Source organism: Rhagoletis pomonella, unplaced genomic scaffold, assembly GCF_013731165.1.
Source record: "Rhagoletis pomonella isolate Grant_MI unplaced genomic scaffold, Rhpom_1.0 Rhpom_scaffold_01094, whole genome shotgun sequence".
In the NCBI taxonomy this organism is placed as follows: domain Eukaryota; kingdom Metazoa; phylum Arthropoda; class Insecta; order Diptera; family Tephritidae; genus Rhagoletis; species Rhagoletis pomonella.
The window spans coordinates 1-16,548 of record NW_023459648.1 but is presented as its reverse complement, the minus strand read 5'-3'; the positions used below and the strand labels follow the sequence as shown (position 1 = coordinate 16,548).

General features: G+C 33.4%; 1 protein-coding gene across 1 annotated transcript; it reads right to left on the bottom strand.

Annotated features, from left to right (window-relative positions):
* Positions 1-2,201: 2,201 nt before the first annotated feature.
* LOC118751932 (transcription factor Ken-like) lies at positions 2,202-8,935 on the bottom strand. Its single transcript, XM_036486757.1, has 3 exons — positions 8,528-8,935; positions 7,817-7,986; positions 2,202-3,819 (listed from the first exon to the last, which is right to left on the bottom strand). The coding sequence occupies exons 2-3, from the start codon at positions 7,975-7,977 to the stop codon at positions 2,229-2,231; spliced, it is 1,752 nt and encodes a 583-aa protein (XP_036342650.1). The 5' UTR covers positions 7,978-7,986; positions 8,528-8,935; the 3' UTR covers positions 2,202-2,228.
* Positions 8,936-16,548: the final 7,613 nt, after the last annotated feature.

The window sequence follows — 16,548 nt, the reverse complement described above, 5'->3', positions numbered from 1 at the left end:
AACAAAAAACATATAAATATAATTCCTAAACTTTGTGCAAAATTCGCGAAAATTCAGCAAATTTTCATGAAAATTTTCAACTTTTTAATCAGATTTTTAGAATTTTTTAGAGTATGCAGATTTGTAGCCCAATCAATTTTATTAAGTGCAAGTTTTAAGTACCTAGGAATTACCGTTGATTTTTCACAATTTTTTCACGCAGTCTCTTCCATACAAAAATTTTTTTCGAAAATACTTTATATGGAAAAAATGCAAAACACCTTCAACAAAAAAAAATTCTCAAAAATCAACGCGATTTTTGACTAACTCTGAACTTGCATTTTTTTACTAGAAACTGCGTACTCAAAAAAATTCTAAAAAATCTGATTAAAAAGTTGAAAATTTTGATGAAAATTTGCTGAATTTTCGCGAGTTTTGCACAAAGTTTAGGAATTATATTGGGATGTTAAAAAAAAAATTGTACAGTTTAGGAAAGCTTTCTGATATTTAATTTCCACTACGTATTGAGCTATAATTGGAATAGAAAATGGAAAAAAAGGAAATGAAACGCAAGACATTTATTTAGGAACACTTAAGGCCCGAAAATTTTTTAAATAGGGTTTCCGCCTATCTAGTTAATGAAATTTCGTTGAATATTTAAGATAAATGAAATTTTACAATAGTAACAAACAAAAGACGATAAAACTTTAATTAGCCAATTTACTAATTTTACCGATTTTTATACATTGTACTACGAGCCTCGGACTAAAGTTGAGCAGCGTCATTTATTTATAAAACACAACAAATATAGGAGTAAAAATTAACTTACTTTACCTAACTAAAATTGAATTTAGGTGCAAAGTTTTCACTTTACTTGACCATGTTCGATTTTATTATTTTTTTAAGTTAAGTTTGTAATGTATAACTATCGCTCTCATCTACATTTTTTTCGAAGTAGTATAACACTTTTTTTTATTCCAAAAATGGATATTGCTTTTTCGTCAAAATACGAAAAAATACTTTTTTTCTACCTAAATTTTTTGTTTTAATTTTTTAGAGAAATTGAAAAAGTGTTCATAAAGTTTTTATTCACTACTTTTCACTTCTAAGTATACAGTTTTGTAGCCCATTAAGATCCAGTAATAGAGTGCAAGTTTCACTAAGCTAAGAATTTGCGTTAATTTTTGATATTTCTTTTTTTCGCCGGCGGTGCCACTATTTTTTTCCATAAAACAAAATTTCGAACATAGCAACATTAGGTGTATTCGAGTATTCTTCTAGCAGAAAACTCGCAAAAGTACGCGAACGCAAAACCAGCAAAAACTTGCAGGTTTTAAGTACAGCTGATCGAAAATTTGTTTACATATACAAGCATACAACGGAAAACATGAAAAGAATATACCTCGACAGGCAATGGCAAACCACCGAGTGTATTTCAGCCATGAAAAGCAGCTACTCATAAAAATACAATCCCCGTTCGGAGTCGGCGTAAAACTGAAAAAACAACAATCAAAACATAACTGTTAAATATGATCGAAAAATAGAAGTCTACCAAATAAGGAACTTCACACCAGAAAATATTAAAATAACGATTATTTTTTGAGAATTTAACTTTCTCAATTTAGCGTCAAAACGCGTTGCAAAGTACTATACATAAGAAAATTGTGATCGATCAGCTGATATTCGATATATAGCACCATGAAGTTACTTAAGTTGCCGTTATGTTTTGATCTCATATTTCACATATTTGGATCTCCTCAAAAATGCCCAAAAGAACACAAGGTAGTCCTTAGCAATTTTCTTGTTGTAGTTTTTTTTTCACCTTATCCCTTGGCAATGAAACGAACATATATTTACAAGACGTTTTCACATCAATATTTATTTTATTATTTATAAAGTTGAATGAAAATTTACAAATACTCATTGTGATGAAAAAAACGTATATAAAAGAGAATTGGAATTATATAAAAAATATTGCAGGTTCTGACTGCAAACAAAGTAAAAATTCAGGTCACTTTCCGTCTTCAAAGTACAATTATGTATACTTTTGTAAGTATGCGTATGTGTGTGCGTGTGTATGTATATGTGTGTGTGCGTGTGTGCGTGTTTTTTATGTAATAAGTATGTTTTCATGTAGTTATGTATGCATGTAGATTTATTAAAAATAATTTAAGCTTTGCTTGCGTTCTTTTTTATTTTATTTTATTTTTATTTATTTTTTGTTAATTTTTTCCTTTTTTGATTGTATTTTATTCGCGTAGATTTTTTGTTAGCAGCAAATTATTATGGTGTCCCGATAAATGCCTCACTAACTCTTGTACTGATTCGAAATACATTGAACAAAAACAGCAACTGAATCGATTTTCGGTTTCAGCACCATTTGTCGTCGTTATAACATTTCGATGAACCGAACACAAATGTTTCAATAGATGGGCCTTTTGTTTGAACATAGCAACGCACAAGCGACAAGCGAACGGCTTCTCACCCGTGTGTACTCTTAAATGCGTTTTCAAATTCCACGACATACCAAATTGTTTGCCACAGTATTCGCAACGATATTCACGTGCCGTATTGTGCGTGCCACATATATTCGAATTGTTTGAAGGGGGATCACGAACACTTCCTGGTGTATCACGACTGCCTGCCTCGGCAGCACTACTGCCAACGCCGCCACCACCTCCACCACTACCACCACCACCACCTACGCCACCTATCTGTGGTATGCTATTGAGACCAGATTGCAGATTTGAGAAGGTGGAGATGGCAGGGTTTTGCGCCGATTGCCATTGGTAAGCAAACTGTGGTGAGATGTGTAGTGCAGTGTCGGGACTTTGCGGTCTGGGCCTTTGATTTTCGATGGATTTACGATTTTTCGGCAGCACTTCGGAGCTACCTAAGAGACCTTCCTCCAGTGGGGATAACAATTTGCGATCGGACATGTACGATGATATGGGTGAAGCTGCTGTTTTCGCGGAACGTAACTCCTCGATTAATGTATGCTGATATGATGAAGCAAACGGTTGATTATGACTGGAGGAATGATGGAAGCCCGGTCTTCTTTTTCGATGCGGCGTTACAACATAGTTTTCTGGTGAATTATTCAAGTCGGGATCTTGTAGAGATTTTGTCACTTCTTTATCAGAATCGAAAAAAAATCCTTTACGTTTTATACTTTCGGTGCCATTGAATGATGAACTGTCTGTGTTGAAAATGTTTTTGTCCGTATATGATAATTTTCTTGTACTACTTTCGTGTTTACTTCGAAAACCCAGCGATAAATTGACAGGATTTAGAGAAGGTATGTTCTTATTGGCTGTATTGAGCTGCGCATCTGTATATGCCTCTTGCTCACTGGTCGATGGACTATTCTCCTTTAAATCTTTTTGTTGTATATTATTATCTTCTAATGAACACTTAGGGCTGCCCGGATCTTCCTTAACGGTATCTGTATCTGTATTCTTCGGATGGTCCGAGCAATTTCTTAAATCATCACTACTTTCTAATTCAGGGCTATAGGAATGCTCTAGTTTTGTTGAACAATACATTTGTTCATGATTACCATTTCCATTACCGTTTCCATTACCATTGGAATCGCTATTTAATCGATCGCGCAAATTACTACATTTACTGCTTAGAATTGCTGAATCTGTCGTCTTCCAATTGTCCGATTTGATTTGCAGCAACAACAGCAGATCGTGCAAGTAGTTAACATCGCGGGATGTTATGCAAGTTTGTCCGGAGTAAAGAAAATCCAAGAGGAATTTAAAGTATGTAGCATTTACATCTGGGAAATAAACTGTGGTCGCGCTGTCGGATAGTTGCGTGTCCTCCAAGAGAGTTCTAGAAAATAAAGCGAAACGGATAAGGTGTGAAATGAAATTAAGGGAAGTTAAGAAATTAAAAACAAAAAAATATATTAAAAAAAAACTAAGCAAAATACAAGGAAGTAGAATCAAATAATGAAAATAAAATTAAGTTAAATAAAATTTATAATGCAATAAAATAAAATGAAAAATAAAACAAACAAATATAATAATATAAGATAATTTATGTAGAACCTGGAAAAATAATAAAAAATAGAGAAAACATACACTTAAATTAAAATAAAATATAATTAAGATACAAGAGAATAGATAGATTAAAAGAATAAATAAAATTAAAAAGGAAGAATATTAGATAAACGAATAAAATAATATTAAATGGAAAGTGTACAATAAAAAAAAAAATAAATAATGAAGAAATAAATTAACTTTTAAAACAATTAAAATTAAATAAAAAGAAAAGAGCAAAATAATATAAAAAATAGAATAATTCAAAGTGAAGAATAATAACAATAAAGAAAATTTTAATTAACTTCAAATAAAATAAAAATAAAACAATAAAAAAAGATAAAATATGTGACATAAAATAAACAGATAAAACTACTTAAGGTAAAATATATTAATAAAATCCTATAAAGTAGATTAAAATAAATTTTAATAAAAAATAGAATAAAATAAAATAATAAAACAGTAAAAAATAAGTAAGGGGAAAAATAAATAAACTTTTGATCAAATAAATTATAATGAAATAAAGAAAAAGTGAATAAAATGTGACGAACCCGAATAACAAAATAAAATACTAAATAAAACAAAATAAAATAGAAACCAACAATATAAAGAATACCCAATATTGGAAATTTACTCCTTTAAGAGATCAGTAAAAAAAAAAATTATCTATTCACACCTATTAACATACACACTATGTAAGAACCAAATTGTAGAGAGCTTGACACATCTGGTCAGGATTGGATAAAGAGGACCAAGACCTTTCATCGCAAGGAAAGTGGCATAAGTCATTTCCATTAACTTAACTTAACTGAATGCATCTCTAATCGTCCTCTAATGGTCATAAACTAATGACCAACATTTTTACCTTTGAATTATAAAGTTGAACGAATAACAGACGCGTTCAGACACAGGTAAATAAGCACTGATGTCAAATGGCATGCAGTTACTTATGCCACTTTCCAAATAAAGAGCTAATGTAAAGCGTTATTGCTGTAGAACCGACCTGAAGCTGAAGTTATGTCTACGAAGTGATACCGAATTTGTCATAAGACTTCTTATCTCACATGAAAAATTTGCCCATCAAAACCGGCGTGAAATTTGCCTTCCCTTTAACTTGTACATCGTTAACTATCTTAGCCACCAGAAGGAGTTTCACTGACCTCCTATGCCGAAGATTGCCCGCTATTGTTTACCTATGTTTAAAAGTAAACGTCTACCTTTCTTACCTTTCTCGCAATTGCTAATCAAGTGCAGCAGCACTTGGGGCAATCACAAAAAAACGTTGTTGGCAACATACAGGGCAATTGGCGACCGGTACTAAGTAAATTATGACGCATCAGTTTGCTCACCAAAATTTAGTAAGATGCACACCACATAAATGAAGCTGTAGACCTGTCGAAATACTCCAATGAGATGCCTTCTTATGTCGCCTGAGCCCCCCGCCTTCATAGCTAGAGCTCAATGTTACCCGTCAGGGAACAGCAAGCAATTCAACTGCTAACAGAAAACACCCGAACAAGCACTTGCTGGGAGCAGAGCCACCTTCCACACTATCTGCGAACTCATGGACGAAATACAAGCTTACATCGCACAACCGCTGGACCCAACGTTGAACAGACAGATCTTATACAACATCCACCGAGTGACAACTACCAGTTTTACCAACTCCCGCCCCCAAAACTGGTATCATCGAAGTTCAAACACCTCCCATTGCAAACGAAGAGCTAGCTAGTAAGGTACCCTACACGACACCAACCACCTTTTCGCTTGCTTCCATTAAGCCCGTTCAGCTAACAGCCTCTCTCTCTGGTCTAGGCTTAGTAGTGTCGCTACAACAAAAACAACAAACGTCCAGGCATCACAGACGATAGGATCCACAGACCGCAGAGTGAAACAAGCCGCATTCGCATAGTTGCAATTGAAGTGAGATAACCCGCAGGCTTAGAGTTAGTTGCCAGTCACTATAGTAGATCCACTATGTATCTGAACAAGCTAGCTCATCTTAAAATTGTTATAGCACGAAATACTGGACCAAAGTAGGAAGTCTCGTTTTCCTACTAGTCACCTTAGCGGCATTTGTAAGATGGACATTTACATATTCGAAATGGATAATTGATGTGACCTTGAAAAACTATGGACGTACATTTAATACGATTCAGCTTCAGTGTTTGCGCGACAAACATGCCGATTATTTCAACTTCAAGCCAGAAGGGATTATCGTCAACCTAGAGCAATAAAACTTTAAAGATATGCTATTTAAGTCAATGGAAAAAACTGCGTATCGAATTTCTAAGAAAAAAATTATCTGCATATGTTCTAATGTACATTAGAGTGTTCCAAAACCAATAAAGTCCGAATTTTAATTCCGCTACCTACCCCTTAGGATTGTTTTTAACCGAAAAAATATACCCCTATTTTATATTTTGAAATCAAAAAATATTTAGGGAGCGCTTACGCGCTCAAAGTTTTCCGTGTATTTTATATGGGGAAAAAACACTTTTCATAGAAATGCTATAAATTTCTTGAAAATCAATATTTTTCGATCGAAAAACTGTGGTTCTCTTCAGGAGACTTCCAATATTAATATCCAATTGTTTATTTAACCATTTTTTAATATTAAAGATTTCTGGGGGTTTTCGAGGACCTATAATATATTGTTACCATGAAAAAAATAAACAATTGGGTATTATTACTGGGAATCTCCGGATGATAAAAAAAGTTTTCCAATCGAAAAATTTTGATTTTCAGGAATTATACACAATTTCTACGAAAAGTTGCTTGTTCCCCATATAAAATACATGAAAAACTTTGAGCGCCTTAAGCACTCCCTATTTTTTTATATCAAAATAAAAAATATGGGTATATTGTTTTTGGTATAGAACAAACCTAGTGGTGGCGGCATTATAAATCCGACCTTTTTTCAAATACTACATTTTTGGATCACTTTAATGTACATGTGTGTATGTACCCAGTGGGAAAGGGTTATGTCTGGGAATGCAAAAAGTAATGGATAGCCCCTATTAACTACGCACGAAAAGATGCAAGAATTTCTCCACAGCACCCTGTAAAAACAGTTAAATCTGATTTTGTTCTATAACTTCTTTATTTGATGTCCGATTTCCATAAATGACGTATAGTTTTAAAGGTATTAAAAACTTCTAATATAGTTCCACCAGAAAAGCTTTTTTTTAACACGGTACTCTGTAATAAATAGTAAGAATCTCAAAAATACACTCCCACGAACAAGAGTGCCTTAACTATACACATTTGTGGTGCTACCACGATTCAGCCAACTTGAGTTCCGGAAAAACTTACTTTAATTAAATATTTACACATTTGCTAGTAATTAGCTGTTGTTTAATGGAAATAGATTAGTGTTTATTTGCCAAAAGGTTATAATTTGACATGAAAAATATTTTTCTGACACGAAATATTGCATACAGTTTGTTGTTTTCAGAAAAATGCACAGAACTTTCAAAGTTTGTGAGACGTGATAATAGTAATATATACACAACTGCAGACTTTCTTAATAGGTACCTTTACAACGATGCCTCATTTATAGAAATCGGATATCAAATAAAACCCTTATAGAGAAAATCGATTTAGCTGTTTTTATAGAGTGCCGAAAAAAAATTTTACACTCCTGATATACTACATAGTGATACGGCCTAATGTACATTTGTATTTCTTAGTATTTTTTTTAATACATATAACCTTTTTTTAGTTTTTTTTAAGTGCTTTATAAAGTAAATTTGGTAAATTTACCATTTCAACTGCGTCACTTTTACCTTATGAGTGGGCTAGCAGCAGCCAATACGAGTTTATGTGCATGAAGTTTGACCCTGTTTTCACAAACTATCGTCAGATCGGCTGGGTGTTCTCCACGGAATGCGGCTCCAATTTCCTTGAGTATACACTCTCCATGCTTGCTGTACTGCAACATCAGCATTCTAGGAAACTTTGGAAGGAAGACATCAAAAGCACAGAAAATCAAAATATGTATGTACAGATGTATGTATGTATTTAACAATGGGTAGCGGCAACAATGTTAATGTTGTTAGGCATTAGACGTTTAAATATTTATTTGAATTTTATGCGGTTAGTGTAGGTGAAAAAGCACATCTTGTTTAAAGCACACATGCATGTAGATATATACATACATAACTTTATTTGTAATTAAAAACATAATACCTACATTATTTTAAACAACTTTAGCTTTAGTTCTGCAATTCACACACGCAACGCAACAAACAAAAATTCTTTAAATACTTGAATGATGACAAACTATTCGCACTAAGCATCCGCTTTTCCAATCCGCACGCATGCGCAAACTACGCGCAATTCGAAAACTATTTATTCACATACGCTCAGTCAGGTACACGCATTTGCACACTTTTGTATCGAAAGTGGATATATTTTATTGATATGCAAATGTAGCTTGTTTCTTGTGAACTAAAACTAATTTATTTGCACAATTGAAAAAAAACCCGTATTTGTACATTCACCAAGATTTTTTCCACTTTTTTCGCTAGCTTTGTATGTAGTACTTCCTAGCCTTTCTACTTTTAACTCTCTACTACTTGAACCCTTCACTTGATACTGATATTTCAAAACTGAATGTATGGAAATTTCTTGCATCTCACACATATCTCTCTCCACAGTGGTGAGTGGTGTGCACGTGAGTGTGTGTGAATGTGTGCGCATTTACTTGTATTTGTAGCTCTCTCCGTGATTTAGCAATCATCATCATTAACATTGATGAAAAGAAGTGATCCAACATTTGCGACCTTGAACACACCAACATTCTACATACATACATTAATGAAGTGTGATTTTTTTTTTATTGTGTTCAGCGTTTATGGCACTTTCCAACTAAGGCAAATTGCCATTGGCTGTTATACTTTCTACCTAGTAGGTAATACGTATTGGCTTTACTGACTTGCTAACTGACTGGGTAGCTGGCGGGCTTGCGGACTTGCGAGCTCAACAGAAAACAGCAGCGGCGGTAAGCGCACGACGATCGAGGTTCCACGATCAAGCTGTGTGGAGAACGGCGGACCTACTGTATACATATGTACGTACATATTATATATGTTTGTACATTAGGGTGACCCTTATTTTGAAAAGAGGTCGGGGTCTCGGTTAACCCCCTAAAAATGTGCGAATAGCCTGAAGACTAAAATATACAAAGTTTTAGGACAAGCAGAAAATATTTAGAGGGGGTCCACCTATACTATTTTTTATGGGTCCCCCATTTTTTTTCTACGACAAATATTTATCCCCCATATAAAATACATGGAAAATTTAGAGCGCTGTGAGCCACCTCTAAATCTTTTCTGATTTAACTTAAACTTTGTATAGTTTAGTCTTCTGGCTATTCGCATATTTCTAGGGGGTGAGACCGAGAATCCAAAAATGTATTTAATTTTTCTGCATATAAATAAGGGCCGCCCTAATGTACATACATACATACGAATGAAAAAGTTGTGCTATTACTTGGTTGTTGTTGTTATTTTTGTGGTTAAAGTAGTGAAGGCTTTTTAACTTTATTGTATACATATATACATATATATATATATACTTATGTATGTACAACTTTATGAAAGTATATGCTTTTTGTTTGTGTTTATATTTATATTTGTAGATTGTAAGCTTAAGCTTGTATTGAAATACATATATGCGTTTGTATGTAGTAAGCAGATACATATGTACAGCCATACTAAACAATGCAACATGAAAGTTTTATATAATTTGGAAATTTCAGACTTGCTTGCACATACAAACAAACGAACATACAACCGTTGAATATGAACGCATACTAGCACAATATACATCAGACATACATACATGTGTAAATACATAGTTATGCTTGTTCATGGACTGGTTAATAAAAAAAATGCGCGTTGGCTGTCTGTATCTATCTTTTCCTGCATACAATCTCGTCTGTGACTATCTGCTCGGTTGAAAAACTTTTGACGTTCCAAAAAAGCCTTAAAAACTGTTAAAAGTGTAAGTTCGGCTTGGTGTGAGCTTAAGACTTTTTAGCAAGTTTATTTTGTTGGAAAACTGCATGCAGATGTACTTACACACGTAAGTGCATACAGACTATGTATGCATACACATATGTACATAGGTGCATATGTACTTTTATTTCATGCTTACGTTTACATGCTTACATATACATATACATACATATGTACTTGCATACTTGTGCATATAAAAACGATATTCATATCTGCACTATGGCCGGAGTTATGGCTCTTTTGAGTGTTATTTCTAACAGTTGTTGCTAACTATTGCACAATATGTAATACTTTTTGTAGGAGTTCTTATGTACGTACATGCACAAGCTTTTTTGTTTGAAAATGAGAAAGGAGGATTTACTGTACATATGTATGTACATACATACATACATAGGTATTATGTAAACGCTGGAAGGGAGGCACAATACAATACTGCATGATAGTACCTAAATTGCTTTTAAATCGGCATCTTGGCAAAAGATTCTAGTTGCCCTACATGAGCTTTCCGCGCCCGCGTAGGTACCTTTCTAGAATAATCACAAAGTATGTACGTAATGTAATGGGACTTGCCCTATCTGAAAGCCAGACTTAAACTGTTCTTGTTACAGGTCGGAAGATTCGTGAATATGTGGCCTTTAATGTCAAAGGAGTTTACACAAAGCCGTCCATAAATTATCTGAGTATCATATTAGATGCAAAGCTATATTTCAAAGAACACCTTGAATTCGTTTTCGAAATAGCTGCAAAAACATGGTAGGTACGCTTTATCGAGAACGATGCTCAATGCACCTGGTCCCAAACAGAACAACGGACGACTTTAGCTAGGGTACTTAAGTGGGTATCACTATATGGTGCGCAAGTTTTGGCAAATGCGGTCGATACTAAGTCCAAAAGGTGTGGTCTGGCATTTATATTCACATTTGCACTCTAAGGGCTTGCTGTGCATTTTCTACAGTACCCGAAGACACAGTCCTTGTTGTCGCAGGTCTACACCCAATAGACCAATTTTGAGGTACCGGATTAATTACCCCTAACTCTGAAAAAGAAAATAGTAAGAAACTATACTTTGGCAAACTGGAAAATATGATGGGACGCAAGTAGCAATGGACGTTGGACCCACCGTTTAATACCAAAACTCGAATCATGGATAAACCGTTCTCATGGCGAGGTAAATTTTCATATATGTACATAACCCAGTTTCCTACAGGTCACGGCTGCTTTAAGGCCTACCTTACACGCTGCAATCTAGAAGACACTGACACATGTGATACCTGCGCTGGAAGCGTTACCGAAGACGTCGGACATGTATTCTTCTACTGCAACAAGTTCGCCCGAGAACGGATTTATCTGCGAGATGTCTTTTTTAGGCAGACCCAACACCCCAAAAAAAAAAAAACATTTTGCAAAAATGCCTCAATCCCCAGAAAACTGGAATGCAGGTTCCAATGTGGCAGCAAGAATCATGAACACACTCAGAAGAGCTGAACAAGACAGAAGAAGAATCTTGGTAAGTTAAACAAGTATACTGTAGCATATGGTCGATAAGATAGGATAGGTAGTATGAAATAACTAACAAACTGAAAACACTAGAACAGTAAGGTACGTGTGCTCAACTTCGTGCTCAAACCGCCTACCGACGAAATACTTGACGGTAGTACCGGGTGGTAACACGGTACAGGACGGTAGGAGGTTTAGTTCGGTTTAGAGTCCCTGCTTCCTCCTTGTAAAATATGTACATTTGTATTATGAACATTCTATGCGAAAATAAAATAAAGTAAGATAAAAAGAATTAAATAAAATTACGTTAAATAAGAAAATAAATTAAAAAGTCCCACCAAACAATTTCTATGGCCGGCAATAAGAAAACGTAACCTCGCCCTCGGTAACAAATTTATTGCTGGTAATATCGCGAGCATATCGAATTCTTATTACCAGTCGCTCTAAAACGTCCGCCGAAGGCAACTCGCCTGAGCGAATCGTTTTATTATTACCTGAATGAATCCTTTTCTTATCGCTGCATGCGATAATTGGTATTTTTTAATATTTCATTTATTTTTTGTGTACAATATTGGAACTTAGAAATGGAATTAATTATTTCTTTCGGTATGGGGCTGCCTATTTTTTCAATCCTGTCTTTGGTATAAATTAGACGCTTTGGATAATACTGTTGACGTGAAATTTATAAGTGTGGGAATTTTTGATAACTTATTTATTCCGAAATTGGCATAAAAGAAATGATGTTGCCGATTTGTCACCACGGCAATAAATAGTTGAGTCGCCAATTTTTTGCCATTGACGATTGTTGCCTATTTCTCATGTTTTGCATGGTGGGGCAAAATAAATTTATTTTCAAAATAATGTATGTATTTTCATATAAAAATATGAAATAAAATCATTAATGAGGATAATATTTGTTTGACTTCAGCCGTACCATCTTAGGTAAGGTTACATTAAACAGTGCGTTCACGCATGCACCTGTGCTTTGCCGAGTCACGTGAGTAATTTCCTGCTGAATGCCGGGCACTCGCAAATTATATGCTCCATAGTTTCTTCCTGATATCCACACTTCCTGGACTTTCTGTCTTTTGTAAGACCTAATTTCAGACCTAATTTAATCCTTCCAGAAGCCTCGAGTCTGTTCTCCTTGTTGATAGACGGAAATCATTAAGCTTCATAATCTTTGCAAGTATGCAACCCTGAGCCTATCTGCTTAACGATACATGAACAGAACTTGTGATATTTTGATTTCCCGAAGAGGAATTGGTATATTTATGGCAAGTGAGGCGTCTAAGAAAAAAGCCCTGTATCCTGAGACCCAACATAGGCTGACGGTTTTAGCCGCTGCTGGCCTTTTTATAGCCTGAAAAACTTTTTTTGTTCATTAATTTTTAGAGGAAAAGAATAATAAAAATTAAAAAGCAAAAAGAGTTTCTTTATGTATTACTTTGAAATTTAAACAAACAATAATCACCATGGTTAAAATTCCAAAAATTAAGAGATACCCTTATTTTATCCAAGTTTAGCAAAGAGTTAGAGATTCATAGAAAATTGCTTTATAAATTTTATCACCTTTTCACCATCTGCATAATATTCGCCCCAAATAACAACCATATATTATTTTAGTAAATAATAAAGTTAACTCTTAGCCTCTTTAAGTTAATAAAAAAAAATCTATAAAAAAAATAAAACAAAAAATAAGAAACCGCTTTTACAGAAAAAACATGCCCCACAGAAAATTATGGAACAAAAAAATTAACTGTTTTTATCATTTTTATAGCATTATTTTACTGCTTTTCCCTTAAATTCTTTTAAACATACATAAGGTTGTTAAAAAACAACAACAAAATTAAAAAGTTTAGAGTCAAGGAAAAATTCATTGAATAAAGCTGAAAATTCAATATCTACATTTCTTCTGAATTTGACCTTGGGATGTCCTTGGCATGATTTCTAGAGGATCTTGAGAAATCAAGGGACCCCCATATTCGGATTCAGCGACAACAAAAAAACATTTTTTTGTTTTATTGAATTTTTGTTTGTCCTATTTGACCCTCAAATGTCCTCGAACCTGCCATTATATAGGTTCATGGACCTCGGATTCGGGTTCAGCGAGTCTAGAACACCAAACATGTTTATGAATTTTCAGGTTTATTCAATTAACTAATGAATTTTTACCTACTTGACCTTCCACTGAGCACGAACCTTAGGTGGTGGAGGCTAATGAATCTCGGATTCGCATTCAGCGTGTCGAATAACATAGGGATATATACATACATAGGTTTGGTTTAATATGCATAAACTTTTTTTTTTTGTAAATTATTGTTTTCAAACCATTTTTCAAGACGCCTTTTAAGTGCCTAAAATTGTTTTAAACATAAGATTGTTAAAAAACAAAATTAAGCGACAGTTTACGAGTCACAAAACAAATTATCCAACGAAAAAATTAATTGTTTTTATTACTGGGAAAGTGGCTTAAAAATGGGTTCAAAAGAATGAAAACAATTAATTTTATCTTTTATATTGATTGCTGAGCGGAAGATCGACCTATCTTGGCAGCCAGTTTGAAACCGCTTTATCTCAGAAAACTTTTCAAGAACGCCCTACTTCAGAATTTGATTGAACAATGACCTATCTCAAACGAAAATATATTGAAAATGTGCTGAGATAGGGCGTTTTTGAATTGTCAGATGAAATAGAACGTTCTTCAACCAAAATTCTAAGATAGGATGCTTTTTAATAAAATTTTGAAATAGGGCGTTGTTGAACAATTTTCTGAGACAGGACGGTTCCGTACTGGCTGCCGAGATAGGTCTATCTTCCACTCAGCCATCGATATGAAACCCACGTTGTTATTTTATATTGCACTGAGTTTTTAAAATAAATTTTTTAATGAATCATATCTTTGAAATTTCAAAGTCCTTTTAAGAAAATTCATAACGTCAGAGAGAAAAACTAAAAACGTAGTTTCACTATTTCTGGCCCTTAGTTTCGCCTGGATAAAAGATTGGCGTAAGCGCAATGTTGACGATTTTTAGTAACAGATTCAGTCATATATTTTAAAATAAGATTTTTCGATTAGTGTTATCAGGTTTTGGATATCTCCTTTAGTTTCCGAGATATTGACTACAATTTTTTCGATAATTTAGTAAAAATTTAGTTACTGACGCAGTCATCTTAAACTAATCAAGGTCTTTAAAATGGCGTTATCCATTTTTGGATATCTCCTTTAATTTCCAAGATATTGAGTAAAAGGTATCGTTAATTTAGTACAAATTTTGATCACATTTTGTCGTATTTCATTTATTGCTAAATTGTGGACAAAAGTCGCATACAACGAAATTTTACTAAATAAGATCATTCATAAACTCAAAACTAATTAACAATAAACAATAAAAATTAAATAGTTTAAGAATTTTGTGGACTAGCAACATTCTCCGAAATTTTGGAGAAAATCCATCTTTGCGTTTTTTGAAAAATTTCATTCTAAACTTCAACTGCGATTTCCCAAAACCTGTCGAAATTAACATACGGCAATCTTTTACCCAGACAACGGTATGTACTAATTAGTTTTTGTGTATGTAAAATTGACTCTCACACGGTGTTACAGTTGAGAAAATTTTTATCACAATCTATCAATATGTAAACTTGCTAGTTTTAAGTAAGAATACAATAGTTATTAATGACATTTTTGAGGCTGTTTCATTTGAACTAACACGTCAATGTCAGGAAAGAATGAAGATCTTGAATTACATACCTAGATCATCAAACATTCGCGCTACCAGAAAATCATCCGCACTCCGGTTGTCTCACTTTCATGAAACTCCTTTGCACATGAGACTTTTAAGTTCAACAGACTATGTACATACAGTGACTTAAAGAAGTGTTCAGATGTTGATTTTTTTTTTTTAATATTCACAATGCTTTTCAAGTAAGTTTTTTTTGGTATTTTTTATAAAAAAAAACCGTTAGCAAAAAAAATATTAAAAATCAACCCGATCGGAAACTTGCACTTTATTATACTGTTAGAGTTTGAAACTTTGATTCATATGATTTTGGTTGAAACATGGACAATATTTTTATAGAAAAATATAACAAAAATTTTTAACTTGAACAACATTGGAAGTATTTAAAAACAATCAATATGAGTTCTCATTTTCTTAAATAACTTTACATTGGTCTTTTGCTTAAATTTTACTTATTTTATTTCGATTCAAATCGTCCGAAAACTCGATATTTGGTATATAAACAAACTCATCTACATATGTATCTACGTATGTATGTACATACATACATATGTAAGACCCCTTAAGTAAACATCTTGAACTCATAATACCCTTCAATCCGACTCTTAAGAGTAAGGACGCAGTACCACTAACAATAAATAAAGTGTGTAAGGTCATGGCACGGCATGCTCATCCCACACAGCAACAGCAAATGACTGAATTAATTTGAAATATTGGCAAAATCATAATGTACCTACATATGTAATTAATTTTTTTTTTTTTTTTTGTTTTTTGAATTTGAATACGATGTGGAGTAGTTGAACTCTGTAAAGTCAATATCGCTTTTGAAACAGATGTAGGAGTATGTACGAGAGAAGTATACAATTGATCATGATACAAAAAAGAAGGTAGTTTCATTACTACTATTTTTTGATTATAAAGCAGATTTTTGACACTTCTCCAGATGTAAACATTAAGCATAGATTTACCATATTGAGATTTTCTTTTAAATATTTGGGAGTAAAATTTACATACAAACAATAGTAAGTTGATGTGTTCGATAATCAAATTTGAATGTTTTTCTCAAGCGTTTAAAAGATCCTTTGAATAATATCGTTGTGCAGAGATGAAGAAATAAAATAAAATCTAGTTTTGAAACATTTATTTATTAAAATCTGTTTTTTATTTTATTTTAAACAAAATAAATAAATTTACATAACAAAACTTTTTGTTTTTTTTTTGTTAAATAGTCCGAAGAAGATGTATTGTTTGGTATTT